The 18,029-nt window shown below is 47.9% G+C and overlaps 6 protein-coding genes across 6 annotated transcripts; 2 read left to right on the top strand and 4 right to left on the bottom strand.

Moving 5' to 3' along the window:
* Nucleotides 1–1,294: 1,294 nt before the first annotated feature.
* Nucleotides 1,295–3,696, bottom strand: B0J16DRAFT_33920 (uncharacterized protein). Its single transcript, XM_046127517.1, has 3 exons — nucleotides 2,910–3,696; nucleotides 2,320–2,858; nucleotides 1,295–2,263 (listed from the first exon to the last, which is right to left on the bottom strand). The coding sequence occupies exons 1-3, from the start codon at nucleotides 3,218–3,220 to the stop codon at nucleotides 1,443–1,445; spliced, it is 1,671 nt and encodes a 556-aa protein (XP_045989720.1). The 5' UTR covers nucleotides 3,221–3,696; the 3' UTR covers nucleotides 1,295–1,442.
* A 1,703-nt stretch (nucleotides 3,697–5,399) lies between these two features.
* Nucleotides 5,400–7,671, top strand: B0J16DRAFT_33878 (uncharacterized protein). Its single transcript, XM_046127476.1, has 2 exons — nucleotides 5,400–6,108; nucleotides 6,159–7,671. The coding sequence occupies exons 1-2, from the start codon at nucleotides 5,666–5,668 to the stop codon at nucleotides 7,375–7,377; spliced, it is 1,662 nt and encodes a 553-aa protein (XP_045989719.1). The 5' UTR covers nucleotides 5,400–5,665; the 3' UTR covers nucleotides 7,378–7,671.
* A 2-nt stretch (nucleotides 7,672–7,673) lies between these two features.
* Nucleotides 7,674–9,014, bottom strand: B0J16DRAFT_314395 (uncharacterized protein; the record flags this gene model as incomplete). The annotated part of the gene is made up of 2 exons (XM_046125183.1): nucleotides 7,674–7,948; nucleotides 8,003–9,014. 2 exons carry the CDS (start codon nucleotides 9,012–9,014, stop codon nucleotides 7,674–7,676), a joined length of 1,287 nt encoding a protein of 428 aa, XP_045989718.1.
* Nucleotides 9,015–9,696: 682 nt separating this feature from the next.
* B0J16DRAFT_409637 (Nse1 non-SMC component of SMC5-6 complex-domain-containing protein) lies at nucleotides 9,697–10,843 on the bottom strand (the record flags this gene model as incomplete). The annotated part of the gene is made up of 1 exon (XM_046133089.1): nucleotides 9,697–10,843. The coding sequence occupies exon 1, from the start codon at nucleotides 10,693–10,695 to the stop codon at nucleotides 9,697–9,699; it is 999 nt and encodes a 332-aa protein (XP_045989717.1). The 5' UTR covers nucleotides 10,696–10,843.
* A 546-nt stretch (nucleotides 10,844–11,389) lies between these two features.
* B0J16DRAFT_279735 (uncharacterized protein) lies at nucleotides 11,390–13,875 on the top strand. Its single transcript, XM_046123873.1, has 2 exons — nucleotides 11,390–12,062; nucleotides 12,125–13,875. Exons 1-2 carry the CDS (start codon nucleotides 11,795–11,797, stop codon nucleotides 13,729–13,731), a joined length of 1,875 nt encoding a protein of 624 aa, XP_045989716.1. The 5' UTR covers nucleotides 11,390–11,794; the 3' UTR covers nucleotides 13,732–13,875.
* A 2,134-nt stretch (nucleotides 13,876–16,009) lies between these two features.
* On the bottom strand, nucleotides 16,010–17,800 carry B0J16DRAFT_33798 (uncharacterized protein). The gene is made up of 3 exons (XM_046127409.1): nucleotides 17,368–17,800; nucleotides 16,655–17,251; nucleotides 16,010–16,602 (listed from the first exon to the last, which is right to left on the bottom strand). Exons 1-3 carry the CDS (start codon nucleotides 17,559–17,561, stop codon nucleotides 16,350–16,352), a joined length of 1,044 nt encoding a protein of 347 aa, XP_045989715.1. The 5' UTR covers nucleotides 17,562–17,800; the 3' UTR covers nucleotides 16,010–16,349.
* Nucleotides 17,801–18,029: the final 229 nt, after the last annotated feature.

Here is an 18,029-nt window from a genome sequence, read left to right as displayed (position 1 = left end):
ATACAGACATATTGACTCTCCTTACGGTACAGTGTAGAGATTTCAATATATAGCAATTCGTGCGCTTAGCTACCTACTCAATGTCCTTAATGCTTAGCCCAGCTGCACCAGTGTTATCGCAACAGCTTGGGTCCCTCCTGAACATGCCGGGGAATGCATTGCAATTGCATTCGGATGTTGAAACTCAGATAGTCTTTGTCAACCTAACATCGGATCATCTCATGCATCAATTCTACCGATACGGGAAATGTTTCTTCGCCTGATCTATGATTGCTCATCCACAAATGGCTGTCAGATGGGAGCTATCCTGCTGTTCGCATGACACCCATTTCTATAATGCTTCCAAGTCGAAGTCTTTACGAGCCGACTTCTTTAGAAGGTCGGTGTCATAACTCTCGTCTTCCAAAAATCCTCTGCTAGTGCAATTAAGCCCTTTTGCATATCGAAAAACAGCCAAGACTGTCGAGGTATGAACCACCATGACACCCCTTCCCTTAAGGCATTACAACACAACACTTGTCATTGCGATATCCCTTCTGTATGACTATTTTGGAAAGCGATTTGTTTCATATCTCCACTTAACATTTCTGGTAATCACCAATTCCTAGGACATTCTCAGCTGGGCGAGATTAGGAGCCAAGGCGTTGCTGTATACGAAACAGTCCTACCCACCACAGTTTGTGCCAGCGCTGAGTCGTGAACTAGATTCGCCGCTAAAGGTTTTACGTTCTTTACTCCCACCGATTATAATATTAAAAAGGGTTCATTTCGTATCAATTATCTGCAGGGCGTATAGATCACCAAACTACTAGGTGATCAACAGACGCTGCTATACTTGCTTGGAGTATTAGGGCGCTTCATGTGATAAACCACCTTTCATCGTTATACTAAAGGGAAGCTAAAGACTGTGAACTTCTGGGGTTTTGTGGATAAACGAATAGTTTGTACAATTGTTACGATGATAGCACTTATAAATCAAACGAGGAAGCGGAAGGTAGGCTCAAAGCTGATACTTAATCAGTTGTCAACTCAGTCGCTCACGCGACACCGCATTCTCTTTTTGGCTCATGTAAACTATCTTGCGATACACCTAGCCAGGTCCTATCTATATGTGCATTTTGTATCGTTAAACATTTTGCTTTTTTGAGAAACCAAATGGCGTCGCTGGCTCCGACCTGTAGTCCAGGATAGTCTCATCCGATAATTTCTAGGGAAAGAAATAGACTGCAGACCAGGCATTTATGTAAAACACCATGCTCCTTGACAGCAAAGCCTCAGATCCCATGAGATAAACCCCGTTAGAGGGAGCTGTGTATGCTGTGAAATCCAAATAGCGCCGGTCCGTAACTCGCCTTCCAACCGCAAAATTTGCGAAGCAGTGACTCCTTGCTGACCTTGAGGTACTTCATAAGTCGTGTGTATTCCGTAATTGGTTCTGCTCATCAATCATGACCAAGTTCTTGTAGTTCCCGTTCTTTGGCGGCAAGCATTTCGCGCATCTTGTCAGCTTCACGCTGTAGGGCAGCTCGACGCTCAGCCTTAATCCTCTCGGATTCAATATCACGCGGCCCAATCCCTGGAGTGTTGTCACGATTGGAGAAAGAGCTGGGACTCGGAGCCGACGCAATAGTGCTGCCAGGTGATCGAATAGGTGGCAACGAATAGTCCCCATCATCGCTTCCTGTTCCAACCTTGGGAGGGGTACCGGCCGATGTTGAGGGGTTGAGGATTGATTTCAGATTTATCGAAGAAATTCGTTTCGAGCTCTCCTGATTAGCTTCTTGAGATGCAAATGCTTCACCTTCTGTAGTAGAGAATGATCGTTTCCGTGTAGGCGAGAGGAATGAAGCAGGAGATAGAGATGTTTTCCTATCACTGTTTGTTGTCATCGACGCCATAGGAGCCAGTCGATTGTCGTCGTTTATGGATCCTGAGTAATGGCGAGGGTTGTTCGACTGGTGATACGCAGCAAGATCGGATGTTGGAGGCATCGGTGATATTGTCCTGCCGGGTCGTATTGACGGCAATGGCTCGATCGTGAGCGGGTGCTCGGGTCGGCGGCGAAGGCCCAGGTTGACAGATCCGTCCTCATTCATTGATCCTCTTTCTGCATCGGCAGGATATAAGCTCCGAGATTCAGTTGCTTCCATTGCATCCTCCATCTCCTCGTCCTGGGAAGCGGGAATGATTCGTTTTCGTCTCTTAATGGTTGACTTCTTCATCGTCATCGGTCGGTGCACACCATGCAGCTTGTAGTAGAGACCTGGATTTGTTAAAATCAACAAACGCCCATAGATCAATTAACAAGACGATACTTACCGCAAGCGTTACAGATAGTGTGGCCACTCTCATCACGCCTCCAAAGTGGTGTAATGGTGGTACCACAATTTTGGCACGCAATCACAACTGTGGCATTTGAATTCTGTTGGCTTTGCAGAGCATTTACGTCAAGGGGAACAGGCTCCGGCTTCGTGCTTTCACTTCGACTTTGACAACTCTGTCGCTTCTGGGTTCCGCCAAGGTTAGCACTCTTGGAGACACGGTTGTTGTAGGCCGGGCACCCGTTACAGCCCTCTGCGCCTCCTGTCCCGTTACAACGACCCCCACCAGGACATGTTCCTCCAGGGGTTTGGTCGGCGGATACGTAGGTCGCGTTTGATGCAGGTTTTGAGGCTGCAGTCGCCGAGGGCTTGGGTGCAGCAGTTCGAGGGGGTTCCGCGGGCACGACATTCGGTGGTCGTTTGAGACTGGTCGGGCGAGAAGCATTCCTGGCTTTCAAATAAAGGCCACAAGCATTGCAGATTGTGGCACCTTGCGGTGACCTTCTCCATAGAGGCGTTCGAGTGGTTCCGCAATTACTACATCAAGATGAGCAACGGGATCATGGAGACCAAGACATCATCACTTACCTGCAAACTTGGCCTTGGCTACCGCCACTACCAGGCGGTGGGCTTGCTTTTGAACTGTGCTCTACCCCTGGGCTTTGTTGTTTTGACATTGTGCCTGCTGTCGGACTTGTTTGAGAGCCAGGTGGACTTCCACTCAGTCTCTGGCGATGATCGTGACTTTCTTGGCCAGTGGGAAGTCTAGTCCGCTCTTGAGAAGGGGGAGCAGGAGAACCGGGTTTCGAAGACATCGGTCTTGATGGCAACGCAGTGCGAACTGAGCCTGCCTCGCGCTGCTGGCTGTACAGCGCCGCTGACTGGGTTTCTTGGCTCATGCCCGTATTTAGAGCTGATGTTATCGACGAGGTCAAGGCGATGGCAGTTGAGATGAACGGAGTAAGTCTACCGGCGGAGTTGCGCGAAGACAATAGCGGATCAGTCACAAATCGAAGGACGTGACATGCATCAGCGTTGTTGGTGGTGTTGATGTGTATGTCGAACTGTCGTAGATGTTGGTTTGATTGATTGTCGTACAAATCGAAGATGAGTAAGATAAGATGCGGATTTGGTAGCGGAAGAGAAAGTCCTTTACACGAGTCGTAATCGGCTGCAGCGGACTGGCAATGGTTTCGAATCGGCCGAGGAAGGAGGCGAATCCGGAGAGGAGCCGGAGCCGGGTTCCACGACAACCTACAGTACGAGTTCGTGGACGCCGAAGCGAATGAAACAAGGAAGGGATGGGATGTAAGTCAGGAGTCAGAGGACAGAGGTACCTGACTAAAAGACCTGGCCTGTAGCCAAATATTATGTATCGTCAAGGAGATAGGTCGCTGGTGGGCAGACAGGTTGACCAAATCGCCAGGGTACCTAAGGACGTAGGCTTGTAGGCAGGTGACCTAATAAACAGAGCCAATGGAAGGCTGGATCGAGTTGATCGGACGGGAAGCCAGGTATTGGTCAGACGACAGATGTCAAATAGTGACGCGACAGTAACCAGATACTTGGGACCAGCGCAAGGTCCAGACCAAGAGTCTAAAGAAGAAGGTCTGAGAAGGTAGGGAGCGCGGGGGTTGGAGGAGAAGGGACAAGGGTCAAGCTTGTCAGAGCGAGTGTTTGAAGATAGTAGGTTAGGTAGTAGGGAGAAGGAAGGGAAATAATCAGGGCAAAAGAGGTCTCAACAAAGATGATCAGCCAAAAGGCGGGCGCAGGGGCGATCAACCTGTGGTAAGACAACAAAAGGCAAGGCGGCGCAGAACGAAGCGCAACAGGACAAGCCCCGGTTCGTTTCTAGATTTGAAGGTGCGCTTGGCAAATAGAATAGGTTGCTAGCAGGGGGAGAGAGGTCTTTGTCAATGGCTTGTTACGGCACCACCAGGCTGGGACAGTGGACGGTGACCAAACAAGAGTAAGACCGGGGTCTGACTGATTGATTGAGTGACTGACTTGACCGTATCCGTAGATCGATAATAGATAATGTAGAGTGATAAGACGGCAGATGGCGGTGGAGGGAGGACGGTGACCCCGGGACAAAGAGATCCGAAGATTGGGGTGGAGGACCAGGTAGAGTAGAGGTAGAGAAGATAATAGTAGAGTTAAGTTGAGAACAGCACAGATACGAAAAAAGAATAAGGTGATGAACTGATTGATTGATGTCAGGCAATCTCGAACCAATCCCGATTCAATCCAATCCAATGGGGCTGGGGCTTAAACTTGGGGGAGGACTTAGGACTTGCGATCAGATTGTTTGGTATTAGTTATGGTGGATTGGAGACTGGCTGCCGGGACTCGGGAACTGCGTTGCATTGCATACATACTAGCAACATATGGAGCCAGCGGACTTTGTTTTCTCTTCTGCCCCTCAGAGGGGACAACTATTTACTGCACAGTGAGAGCCAAGGAGTGACGTGCAAAGCAAAAGCAAATGGTACAGTAGACAAGGCACATGATGCGATTTCACGGGGAGACGGCCCCAGCATGGAACGACCTCCGGCAAGTGCCTAAGACTTGAAGTCCGGTCCTTGGTGGGTTGGGGTTAAAACAATCGACCTGGCTCTAGACATTCATCTCGTTTCTAGCCTCTCTCCTAGTCTCAACCAAGGTGCCGTATCCGAAAGCCCGGGAAATCCATCGACAACCACATGTTGAGATCGCGCCTTGGCAGATAGCATGTAATGACACATGAGTAACTCTTGGTCGGCTTTGGTCCCTGCTATAACCCTCGACATCCTGCTGATGCCGTAAAAACATACAAAAAGACCCTTCTCAACGTGTCGTCACAGTGGAGGTGGCCCTTAAATTAAGACGCTCTAGCACCCCCCAATTTTCTCACCGCGGCTCTGTCAATTCTGCTCGGTCGCCCCTGAGATGCCTCGGATTACATTAACTCTTCTCTCATTGGTTAACTAATACGGAGAAATTCCATTGACTCGCTTGGCGCCACTCGGCTTATTGCGCAGGGGGTCGCCTAGACCGACTACGATCATGTTGACACTAGCCTGAGATCGGACCCTCTTCTTTTCTTCCATCTTTTCTTCTCATCTTATCAGCCGAGGCTATCATCTTATCTTATCTTATCTTTCACGCGATTCAACCGCGAAGCTAGTCGAGATCATCCATCAAGAACCTAGCTCTCCTCCAAGCTAAAGTGGGCGCAATTGACTTGACGCCGTTTGGAGGTCAATTCATGCTTCACCTAACGTCATACCGTCCGATATCACAACCACAATAGTGTTTCCAACCTCAGCAGACGTTTCTAACTGTCCCAATCGCTGCGCCTCATCATGGCATCAGAATATGGAAGCTCCCCTAAGCGAGAGCCCACGCCAACTCTCCCATTATCCTCCATCCCTCAAAAGCGCGCTCTCGAAGAGGGTCGTCATAGTCCTGTGGTTCCCTCGCCATTGAACCCCGAGGTCAAGCCTGCCGACTCACTGGCCCCCGAAGATGCATCTCAAGCGGCGCGATCCAAGTCGGCGCGTACGAAGAAGGATACATTGAAGAAACGCGAATCCAAAGCCGTCGAGAGCGCTCGTGCAACTCCAGACCCAAAAGTAAAACCGACGAAACAGCAGAAGAAACAGAACGATTCCAGTCCGTTCCGCTATAAGCTTGCGCCTCCTAAATTGTCCGACTTTGACCCTCCTCGCGGCCCTGTCATGACCACACATCATGAGATTACAGCACCTAATGGTCAGACCGTAGAATTCTTTGAGACGTCGGATCAGTAAGTTGGGCTCAGCAATAACAGAGTTCATTCTTGGCTAACACAGTAAGCGTCTCCAACAAAAAAAGCTTTCGATATACGCACTGCATCGCGGACCCCCTCTTTCCCTCCATGATCTACTATCGAGGCACCGAGCCAGAGCCATATGGTCCTCACATGAGCTTTGAGGACTCGGCAGGACATGTCTACTTTGATAAGACAGCCCGGCAAGTCACAACCGATAAAGGATTTCGCATGGCGCGAGCGAACGTTGCCGTTCGGGAAGGTAGATGGTATTGGGAATGCAAAATCACACAAGGAGTCCGACCACCCAAGGATGGTGAATCCAAGCCAGAAGGCGGACAACACGTACGCATGGGCTGGGCGAGACGAGAGGCGTCTCTTGATGCGCCAGTTGGCTTTGATGCCTATAGTTATGGCCTCCGCGATGTTGCAGGCGAAAAAGTGCACATGTCGCGGCCTAAAGAATTCTTTCCTACTGGGGAAGGTATTCGCGAGGGTGACGTGATCGGTCTCGAGATCCAACTACCTTCGGAGAACTTGCACCGCAAGATCATGTCTGGACACTATAATCCAGTGGTTGACCAAACAGACGAGGAGCCTTCACCTACGGCTCAAGGCCACAACATCGTCCGCGATCGCCTTCCCATCCGATTCAAGGCCCACACGTATTTCGAAAGAATCGAATACCACCCTGTCAAGGAATTAGAGGACCTGATGAACCCAACAGGATTAGGCAGTGGTGTCTCAGAAGATCCTGGTCCAAACCATCCGTCTCCCAGTCTTCGCACCCTTCCTAACTCTTGCATTCGTGTATACAAGAACGGTGTTCTCATGGGGACTCCTTTTGAGAACCTATTGGGTTTTCTTCCACCAGCTTCTCGTCCCCAAACACAGGTTGGCGCTCGTGAAGGTCTCGACGACGGTATGCTCGGATATTACCCCGCGGTAAGTGTCTTCCGTGGAGGCGCTGTGGAGGTCAATTTCGGTCCCGACTTCTGGTACCCTCCTCCAGCCGAGCCTTCTGCGGATAGTGCCCCCGATGCAGTCCGCTCTGGTAACCCTCGCTTGAACGAGATGCATGCTGTAAGCGAGCGGTACCGCGATCAGATTGCAGAGGATATTGTGTACGACATTATTGACGAAGTCGACTTTTGGTCCCAAGACGGCGGTGGTGCGACGGATCGTCAAGGTGTAAGCGACAAGAGTGAGGCCGTGGCCATGGCTCCAGGACGAGAGGAGATTAAAGAGGTTGTACAAGACGATTGATAGTCTTGAAAGGTCGGGATAGCGTCATCGTACCCAGATAGACCGAGGTAAGATGGAGAGCTTTGAAGACGGAAATATTTTATAACATGATACCCACCAACTGTGAAAATGCAGAAATCAATTTTTTATTCCTAATTTCCATTATCCAATTCCAGCTTGTCCATCAATAGTGTGAAAACCAGGTATCCATAATGCCCCGAGGCCCCATCTTCTTTCATCAGTTGTCATAACCCATATCGTAACCATCGCATTACCATATCTAAACATGCCAGCTGCCAGATGTCATAAATCATTTCTCAACGACGAACCGGCTCTAGGGGCGAGACTGGTTCGGAAATATACGGATGGGGTGATCTTTCAGACATAGGAGACACAGGGTCACCAAGTCCAAGTGCCGCCCTGTCAGCGTTACGTCTTGCCGTCGCTTCCTCTGGTCCCGGAAGAAGAGGGTCGTCTGGGAGTTCCTCGATACGACTACTGCCGTCTAGAGGAGTCTCGGCAGCAGACTTCTCACGTTCAAGTCGCACTTCGCGTCCTCTCTTATGACAGTACCACAGCACAAACATCAGCACTGCGTGGGGTTAGCATCAGCCGATGAATGAATTGGATGGAACGCAGGACTTACAGAACAAAGCGACACTCCAGATAACGTTAGTACCGATAAAGGCAGGCCATCGCACCTTCAGGGCGTTTACAATCGCCTTGAGCATACCGACGACAGCTCCAGGCTTCGTCACCAGATCCGTCAGATTCGATGGCTTGAGGAGATCGATAGCGGCGTCCTTAAGGCCCTTGTCCGTATTAGCCTCAAGACCTTGACTTTTCGCCGCGGCTGCCAGTAATTCGGGTGCCAGGGACGAAGTAAGCTTATCGGGAAGCTGCGTGACGAGCTTCTTCAAGGACGCAGGCAGTTTTTCGAAGCCACGGTTAATGGCACCGTCCCGATCCTCCACAAGGCTCGCAAGGTCTCCATAAGCTGTCGGCACACCATTGGCAAGGTCCTTGAAGACCTGCGTAAAGCGAGACAGCAGCTCGGAGGACTCGTTGGAGAGGGAGACAATTTTGTTGTTCTTGGCTTGAAGGTTCAAGCGATCAAGAACGTTGCCGAGATCTTCCTCCTCGCGCTCAGCTTCTTGTTTGGCGACATTGTCTACTGGCTTGAGGCCATCCTGCGCCTTCTTTTGTCTCGCGAACAAAGCAGTAAGACGGTTTGGCTGCTTCTCGCCCTTCTCTTTCGTCTTCTTTTCTTTCTTCTTGTCCTTTTTGTCGTGTGTCTTTTCAAGAGGTCTAATGGCCTCTATCTCATTATCTGACGCAGAAGATAGGTCAATCTGGGGAGTGTTGACTCGCGGAGGCAGTGGCGGAGCCGGACTATCATCCTCTAGGATGCTTCGAAGCCAAGCTTCGTCATCACGGTCAAGAACCGGGCTCAAGGGAGGAGTGATAGAGCTCTGGCTGCGGTGAGTGCTTCGTCTTGTAGGCTGTTGGCGGCTTGCGCTCTTGTCAAAGTCAGGTACCCGTCCATGGCTTGGATCGACAGAAGATCCAGCTTCAGTCTTTTTCGCAGCCTCCTCGGCAGCCGCAGCTTTCTCGGCCCTGTTCTTCTTAATCTTTTTGTATGTCAGGTATTCCAGCATATTGATGATTGTTGTTAGGTTGAGAAGCTAGGCGCAGATCTGAGAGTTAGGGATAAAGCTATTTAACTGGGTATGGCGCTACAGGCTGGAATAAGAGGCCGCCCAGTTTTTGAAAGAGAGGCGATGGCGGATTGTGTTGGCGCGCGTCTGTAATTCGCCTTTGTCTGGGTTGTCTTGTCTTGGGTGACGAACGATATGCACAGCCACATCACATGTGATGTCATCCCAGCTGCCGAGCCTAGATTCAAGGCTGGCTACTAACAAAGTAAAAAGCTTAGAGCCACAGCATAGTAGGTAGGAAATAAATACTGATTAGTTGACAAGACATTGTTCTAGTTAGTTTCTTGATTCTCTCTTTTCCTACTAACCTAGCTACCTACTAAATGTACGTATGATTGAATCATTCTCCTTTCCTCTTTGGCCTAGTAGACCTGGCCCAGTGGTTCACCCCACGCTCAAATTGCATTGCTACCTAGTCAATGATCGACACTCAACTGCCGTCGGAGATACGAATCCGAAAATTATTGGACAAGGTGTTTTTGGAAACAATGTGAGTAAGTCAAGACTTATTGTAATTCAAACTTCACTTGGATTTTACTGCGCGTATTGATCTCAAAGGGTAGGGGGGGTATCATAATAATTGGCCGTAATGGGCTTCTAGAAAATACACAGGATGTCTGTCTCAATCGGCATCGTAAAGATTCTCTTCCTCATCTTCTGCCTCGTCTGCACCTCCTTCGTCTCGAATAACCTCGTCAGCAAGTGTGCTTCGTCGCCAACCTCCGCCATTCTTGCGTCGTCCCCGTTGGAAGGCGTCGGTCGATGTTACCGCCCTTTCACCTGTGTACTTGTTGCCTGTCCACTCGGTAGCGCATCGCGGGCATTTCTTGTCTCTTCTAGTTCGCCAGAAAGCCTCTTCGCAGATCTCGTGCAGTCGAAAGTTGCAGTCTATCTCGGAGCATCTCAAGCCCATCGTGACTGTATCCTTACACGCTTCGCAAAATCTGATGCGCTGCCAGTCCCGTGGGCCAAGGTCGGGGTCGTTGTACGTTTCCACCAGCCAGGGTCGTAATTCGAGCAGTGCTCTTGGTGACAGTGTATAAAACCCTTCTTGACTTTTCTCAAACCAACCTCCCTCGACCAGGCTCGCGAGCACAGTTTCAACTTCACTATGCTTTAGACCTTTGTCTGCAGCTGTCTGTGTCTCTGTATCCATATCAATCTGACTTTCCCGTCGGTTCGGTCGGGCCAGTTTGATAGCCTGCATCTCCGTAATAGCCATGACTTCCATGCGCGGCGTGTTGAACTTTTCGAACATGGCATCTAGTACTCTCTTGATGAATGCAAGCTCTTCGGGGTTGTACGAAGTGGCAAGCTGTGTTTGCGGATCAGAAGTGGTGTTGACCAGAGCCCATGTTCGTCTCTTTGTTACTTGATGAGAAGTGGTGCGGATTTCGTAGTCGAACAGCGACGCTGCTTCGGAAGCTTTGTCTATAGCCTCATGGAAATGTTCCTCGGTGATTTGGTCCCTCCGTATTTCGTCGTCATCCTCGGCTTGATTGCGACCAGCGTTGAAAATTGCGGCAAGGATAGGTCGAGCTTCTTCGAAAGTAATTGATCCTCGAGCCATAATGGCTTGAAGGAAGGCCCTATCGCCATGGGTGACATGCGAATTGCTCATTATGAATGTAGACTGATCCTAATTGAGCCCGAGAGCACCTTAGAGTCGGGTTGGTCCAAGAAATAAATACAGTCGTGGTTATATATTGGCATGGATGGAGGTAGAGAAGAAGGTGGGAGAGCGGGCTAAGAGACGCGTTGAGCGCGTTCTGTGTCCACCTGAGTGTTAATTGATTACAGGGGTGCGGTTGTGGTGGCGCTTTCCTGTGCCTCGATATTCTAAGTCCAGCTCCGTTAATTCTTTATCTTGCTTAGAGGCCCTGGTTTCTCAAATCATTCTTGTTCTATTATGTATGTTCCGTATACCTAGGTACTAAGCTAGTAGCTCCCTCGGGTTTGTTCCATGTCTCCTCGGTTTCTCTCTCTTTGTGCAATTGATGAAGCCTTTTACTCTAACGTTTGTACTCGATGCTACTTGGATCCACCCCAAACTCATATCCACAACTCTACGTTCTCAAACATCAGACCCGGGCATAATGGATAGAGAAATTAAGCACTTGCTTATAGTGTACAGCTACAAGACGGACAGAATTGACAAGGACACTGATTTACCAGCTCATAATGCCAGGGTGACTCACTTCTTCGATCATCTAATCTATCCCGTACACTACAGGGTAGCCTATCAATGCTGCTGACTCAGCTCATCTGCCAATGAATCGCACTCCTGAGCACCTTGAGATTCAACAAAGCTACAACACCCCTTCATCGCTCAAAACACATAACGCGTAGCCTGGACCACGTTTGTCCAGAACAATAAAGTTACTTGCGCTAGGATTTCGCCGTAAGCTCTACGCCATACAAAGGAAACAGGGGCCACGGGTCAAAGCCACTAGTTCAACAAACGCCCTGAATGTATGAGCTTTTCATCAAAGACCACCATCGCGAGTCCCTTTTTTTTCTTCTACAACAGCATCAACATTAGACGACTACCTGTCGCGGACCGGAGACTGGTAAACTGAACTGAGTTACTTTATGCCAGAGTGCGAATAAGACAAACACCAGTGGCTACCGGCCTCGCAAAAGTCCGTGAGGAAACGTACGTTTGTCAGATATTGAACAATATCATCCTTTTTGGGTAGTTCCCATCACTTGGTCGAAAGATGGCGATGAACATTGCGGAATTGAAAGAATTTGATGTCATTCGTGTAGCCAGAAGCGATGGGTCAGACACTGGACCAGGTTACTGGCCGGTCACGACCACGACCGCAACGACTGCGACCAAAAAGACAAAAGACATGGCTGCTGCTGAGAAAACACCGAGGACCAAACCTCAGATGGTTCGACTAGCGGAAGACGACCCGAGATTCACCGAGTGGAAAGTCAAACTCGGTATTCTTCTCAAGCAGGAGCTATGTCCAAACCCCGATGGTAAGTAAAGTGAACTCTCATGCAACCATACTCGAGTACTTTTTTCTCTAACTGCAATACAGAAGGAAATCCATGGCTCGTGAATTTCCCACGGGGGTACTGGCTTTATGAGAAATCCAAGCACCTTTGGGTCTCTGGGTACCCGATCAAGGTGAAGCTTTTCAAGAGCCCGCAGGAATTTGCTGTCCATCTGATTTGGCTACTTTCGACGTCGATGGACTACCGAGACTGTTGCTGTGCGCACTGTAACGCTGCAAACATACTCAAGGCAGGCGTCTCTGCTGATGACGGGTTGATCATCACACATGAACCTCCCAAGGTTGACAAGATGCCACCTAGAGTAACACCCGTGCCCCTACCTCCGATGCCTGGACAGGTACCTCAGAAGTCTGGCAACGCTGTACCTCGTTCTGTATCCGCACAATCTACGCCGGCTGCTACGGCGCAGAATTCTCCAGCTCCCACGCCAATCTCTACCGCCGCAACTACGGTACAGCAATTCCAGCAACAACCCCTGGCTCGGCCTCAAGAACATGTCATCCAACCGCAACCTCCATCTCAACCTCAACCTCAAACCCAGCCTCACCCGCATCATCAGCAACCACCCCCACCACAAATACAACAAGCACAAACTCAAGCACAAGTACAGCAGCAGATTCAACAACAGCCCCCCCATCTTGCTCAAGCACAACAGCAGCCTATTCAATGGTCATTGAGATCATCGGTATTGTTTCGATCTGGCGAGCTTGTATGGTACCAGAATGGCAGCACCTGGCGTCTTGGAGTTATTGCTTCTTCTTCTAATGGCCAGCATGAGGTTATGCCCATTGGCCATGGTGCCATCCAACAAAATAACGTGACAAAGACGGATGGAGACATGCGGCCTTTTTATGCCTTCACCGTCCCACCCGTTGCCTTGCCCGAATTGAAGGAAAAGACGTTTGATGGCGTTTCATGGGAGTCTCTGATCCAGAGTACAGTAGACGGGAATGGGCGTGAGCTGATTGCACTTGATGCTTCCAAAATGGCAGCTGTTAAGATCGATTATTCGTACTCGCTATGGTCCAAACACATAGAAGACCCAAACAGCAAGACTGTTACTTACTACGGTTGTTTCTTTGGAGCTGAGCGGGTCGAGCTTGGAGACGCCATGCGGCTTAAAACGCTGCCGGCCGAGCTCAACATTCCGGCCGAGGCATGCGTTCTAGGTCTGCTTTTTATCTACACTAGGAAAGACTCCCCCGGCGCTGTCTTCTTCCGTGGTCATATTTACCAGCTTGTACCTGAAAACCACCCAAACATAGTTCGGGACGAACACCTTCCCGTTGCGTTGCGGAGCGAGAGCCAATGGCGCCGTTCGGTAGGGGCACAGCGCTGGTGCTATGCACTGGTCAAGGAGAACATTGTGTTCAAGGAGCAGTCGATTAGAGGTCGATTCTACCCAACTCATCGTCTCATGCCAATCCTCAACCCGGCTGAATTCCAGAGCTCGATTGAGCAGCGCCGAGTTGACGAACAATACGCCCATCTCAACAATCGCATGGACGGGGCGGGGAGATATCTTGGCCGCAAGATCAATCGACTCGATACCCTTGGGGCTTCGGTGGCCCATACAGCCAGGATCAGTTTGGAGTCATTCATCAAGGAAGGGGATCAGCCGGTTGAATAGTGCTGTGCACATACCATCCATCCATCCTCGTATCAAAATCACATGTGCCGAGGAAGTAGATCATGAAGGGTAATTGGCAATTCAGTATATAGAAAAACATACAATATAGCTATCAATAATGAGGAGCATTGTAATGGTACTGTACCGCCGATGATCATGCTTGACTTGTGGGACTATCACCACTATCAAGACAAAGACTGAGGCACTTCCTACTACCCCTGTCCGTGGCACTTCAAGACTGCATACGCCGCATCCCCTCTCTTATCCTCCCGGCATCCCGACACTATCAACTTCTCCTCACGATGTTACCACCGCTGTTCGTTTGCTGTGCCTGTACAACACACACCGCTACACAGAAAGCATCAGACCATAACACAATCCCCGTCTCTACCCCCAACACAAGTACAACATTCTCCCACTTACGTATGCTGCAGTAGCACGATAGCCGCATAAAACAAGATGGGGATTTAGAAAACATTTCGAGTGGCTTTGCAGACGGGTAATCGCATGTAGACAGATAGTTATTTATTATCCTCTTTAAACTATAAGTCCTAGGTTAAATCCATCTTCAATATTATAATTAATAGCAACCTCTTCTAGTAAAGTCAAATCTTAATAAGTTAGGTATATATATTATATTAGCTACTAAACTCTAATAACAGTAAATATATATTTTACAATAGCTACTAAGCTATATATAAGGTAACTTCTTTCTTCTTTTACCTTTAATTAACCTAATATAGTAAAAGTTAATTAATTAACCTTAGTTTCTTTTACTATATATTACTAACTATTATAGCTTACCTTTTAACTATAATATTACTTACTATAGAAAGAAGAACCTTAATTAATAGCTTTTCTTCTAAAGTAAAGATTACTTTATTATATAAGAAGATTAAGAATACTCTTTAAAATTATAATAATATTAATAAGCTTAAGTAACTATAGGCTAAAGTAAAAGACCTTAAGAAAACCCTTTTAAGCTAGGATTTTAAGCTTATACTTTAGTAGCCCTATATTATATAGGATAATTAAAGCCTAGCTAGGCTAGTAGCCTTTAACTGTAAGCTTTTCTTACTCTTTAGTAAGAGATAGTTTTAAAATAATTATATATAGTAAAAAGGGAATAATATTAAGTAAGAGCTAAAGGTACTAAGAAGCCTTAAAAAGAGGCTAATATATATAGGACTAATTACTTTAAAGGAAATTTCTTTCCTTAAGGATATTTAAATAAAATATTACTATAAGTACTAGCTTAACTACCTAGAGGATTAAATTACTAATGTAATTAAGGTCTTTAATAGTAATATTATTACTAGATTAACTATAGAATAGTTATAACCTTTGCATATAGTATTTAAGTAGAGAGTTAAGAAAATTTAGAAAGTTAATATTTATAGAAGAAATATATATTCTATATATTAAAAGTTAAAGTTAAGGTAAGCTAAAGTTAAAGGCTAACTTTAGCTGGTGTATTAATTAAATAAGATTACGTAACCTCTTAATTGTATCTGTGGTAATACGACCTAATAATATCATCAATAATATCATCGAGGAGACAGATAGTTATGGTTTTGTTACTAAGCATGCCTAGCGTGTTTGCTGTATACATGGATGGGCCTGGAAGTAGAAAGCTTGACTGCTACCTACCTACCTAGTTCAGTGCACGAAGATAGAAAGGTATCTGGAAAGATCCAGACCACTCTTATTGAAGCGACCCAAGCAATTCCGTCTCTGTCATATGCAATTGGCGTGCTGATGAGAGAATCGCTAGTTGCAACCCCCAAAATGGAATAAAGAAGAAACGGTGACATGTGTGGCGTGGGGGGAAAGAGCGAGAGGCTTGGGTTTAAATGGAGTTTGAGAACCGTAGCACACTGTCAACTTTATCGCATACAATGAAGAGCATGGAAATCTAAAATCATTCACGTCGTGCATGTTGTACAAGAAGGATTGACGTCTTTCTCATTGATATAAGGCGAGTGAGCCACTCGTAAACAAGACTTGAGTCTACCAAGAGAGACTAGAAAGAACAACGCTTCTTCGCTGTCGCCAAAATACATTGGCCATATGACCTATCCGTTGTGGTAACCATCCTCCCAAAGCCACGGTCCGCAGAGGGAATGCGCATGTTTTCAACAAGATACAATAATCCCCTCAACACCTTTATATGTCAACCTGCATCTCCCCTGATCCTGTGCATCACCCCCTGTTCGTAAATGCGTGTAAATGACTGATGGTTGAGAATGCAAAATCATGGAGTACGCTTGAAAGATTCAGATCGTGATGTCGTATGCGTCGGCTGATATGAATGCCACCTCTATCTTGTGAAAAACCAAGAGGGCTCGTGTCGGGTATTGTTGTCCCGTGGCCAGGAAGTGATGGACTGTGCAACGTGTGGCCGAAGTAGAAGTAAATAAATAGCTGACGAGAAACAATGGTGGGCAATATTTTGGTGTTTATGAAATGGGCGACAAATCTTCCTGTAGTCGTTCCTCGCTCGCTGTTCGGTATGTCGTCGTATGTGCAAATGTGTGTATAAAATGATAGGAAAATCACCCGCTCTTTCACCCCCTAGCACCCAAGCAAGGCCATGGGCGCCTGATCGCTAGTGCTGATTATGCTACTTTTAAATTCTCAAGTCGTGCCTGTAACTTCTTCAATACCTCTGGGTCCGGTTCAGGTTCGACTTTGCGAGGTTTAACACGAGGCGATTCGTCTGTTTTCTCCGAACCGCACTTGGTGCACTGCGTTCCATTTTCGGCGCCGGTTGGGAATATCGTCTTACATTCCTTGCACTCATAGTGTGGCACACTATTGGGACCGAACTCATCTCCAGGATAACCGTATGGGTATTTCTCCTTTTTGGGCCTAATGAATGGTTAGCCGGGAAGCTGATATGTCTATCTGTGAGTACACTTACGGGTCGCGAGGGCAGTCGGTGCAGCGGACGTGTCCACACTTAGCACACGTCTTGTTACCAGAAATAAAGAGGGTCGAGCATTCATGGCAGGTTCTTCGCACACGCTGACGAGGCTTCTTGTGGACCAGGTCCTGTCCGCCGGTCTTGCTAGGTCGGGTGAGGACAATCTTCTTCTCATCAAAGGCATAAGAGTAGTCAGGGATGATAGGAGCGTTCTCCTTGTTGGCCTTGATGATGGCGGCACGTCGCTCACGGCTGGCAATGATCTCGGCCTCGCTTCGCTTAGGAGGATAACGGGTACACTTGGTGCAACGGGCATGCTGGCAGTTGGGGCACTCTTTGGCGGAAGAGAACGTGGCGTTGCACTTGTGACAGGTTCGTCGAACGCGCATACGGATCGGCTTGTCGATGCGGAGAACAGTGTCGTCGGGAGATCCAGTCTGAAGTTCAGAAACATTGATATCAAGTCCGTAACGCTCACCAAGCTTTTTAGCACGCTCCTCAATCAGTTGGCTCCTCGTCATCTTGGAAACACCCTCCAGGCCTTCATATTTAGCCTTGGCATCAGACTTCTTGCCCTCAGTAACAGGAGTTTGGCTGCAAGTTTGTTAGCAACTTGGTACATATAGCATAAAATACGTGTTGTTCAAGTCCAGGAAGTAGGAATTTCACTTGACAATCTGTAAACAACACTTCTCATGAATGAATCGTACCTGGTCTTGGGAGTCTCTTCCGCCTTGGCTGGAGCAGCTGGCTGGGAGGTACCGACAGTCGACTGGCGTTTAGATGCGGTCGAAGAGCCCTCCCTCTTGAGGAAGGTCTTGGTACGAGTAAGAAGCTTGCTGAAACCCTTCTCTTTCTTCTCTTCTCTGGGCGAAGAGGGCCCGGCCTGTGCAGGAGAACTCATGTTGATTGATTGAGTAAAGTGGAGTCAACGAATTGTATGATAGTTGATGGTATAGAATAAGTGAGCTGAAATGGACAATTGATAGGTTTTGTTCTCCTGTTGTCCTAAGCAAGTGGCGAGTATTCAAAAAAGATGAATGGTTGTTGTGGTTGCAGTGTGTCAATGTTGGTAATGTTTCTGATACAGTCGGCAGGACCGAAAGTAGTGGCGCTCAAGTGATGTACTGTATCGGATGATAGATGGCGACGGTCTCTTCCAAGGCACGTCAAGCTAACCAAGTATCACACAAAAAATAGTCGGTAAATATATCGAGCCGAAAGTCAAGTCGAGAGTTTATAGGGGTCTCATGACGCAGTGGATCTGCGACGAGAAACACGAATGGTTGGATCAAGTTTTAATTGATTTAAAAGGAGACGGGACGGGAGCGTAGTAGTAGGAAGAAAGAAGAGGGAGAGAGAGTAGGTTGGT

Source organism: Fusarium flagelliforme, assembly GCF_020744385.1.
Source record: "Fusarium flagelliforme strain FIESC 12 MPI-CAGE-AA-0113 chromosome Unknown B0J16scaffold_1, whole genome shotgun sequence".
Lineage (NCBI taxonomy): Eukaryota > Fungi > Ascomycota > Sordariomycetes > Hypocreales > Nectriaceae > Fusarium > Fusarium flagelliforme.
This window is presented reverse-complemented; position numbering and strand designations above follow the sequence as displayed.

Coding starts and splice junctions, on each gene's coding strand:
- B0J16DRAFT_33878 (XM_046127476.1), top strand. CDS start 5,666: ATGGCATCAGAATATGGAAGCTCCCCTAAGCGAGAGCCCACGCCAACT. Junction 6,109..6,158: donor TTCTTTGAGACGTCGGATCA/GTAAGTTGGGCT, acceptor TAACACAGTAAG/CGTCTCCAACAAAAAAAGCT.
- B0J16DRAFT_33920 (XM_046127517.1), bottom strand. CDS start 3,220: ATGAGCCAAGAAACCCAGTCAGCGGCGCTGTACAGCCAGCAGCGCGAG. Junction 2,859..2,909: donor AGCCAAGGCCAAGTTTGCAG/GTAAGTGATGAT, acceptor ATCTTGATGTAG/TAATTGCGGAACCACTCGAA. Junction 2,264..2,319: donor CACTATCTGTAACGCTTGCG/GTAAGTATCGTC, acceptor TAACAAATCCAG/GTCTCTACTACAAGCTGCAT.
- B0J16DRAFT_33798 (XM_046127409.1), bottom strand. CDS start 17,561: ATGAGTTCTCCTGCACAGGCCGGGCCCTCTTCGCCCAGAGAAGAGAAG. Junction 17,252..17,367: donor GAAGAGACTCCCAAGACCAG/GTACGATTCATT, acceptor ACAAACTTGCAG/CCAAACTCCTGTTACTGAGG. Junction 16,603..16,654: donor ACCGACTGCCCTCGCGACCC/GTAAGTGTACTC, acceptor ACCATTCATTAG/GCCCAAAAAGGAGAAATACC.
- B0J16DRAFT_279735 (XM_046123873.1), top strand. CDS start 11,795: ATGGCGATGAACATTGCGGAATTGAAAGAATTTGATGTCATTCGTGTA. Junction 12,063..12,124: donor GCTATGTCCAAACCCCGATG/GTAAGTAAAGTG, acceptor ACTGCAATACAG/AAGGAAATCCATGGCTCGTG.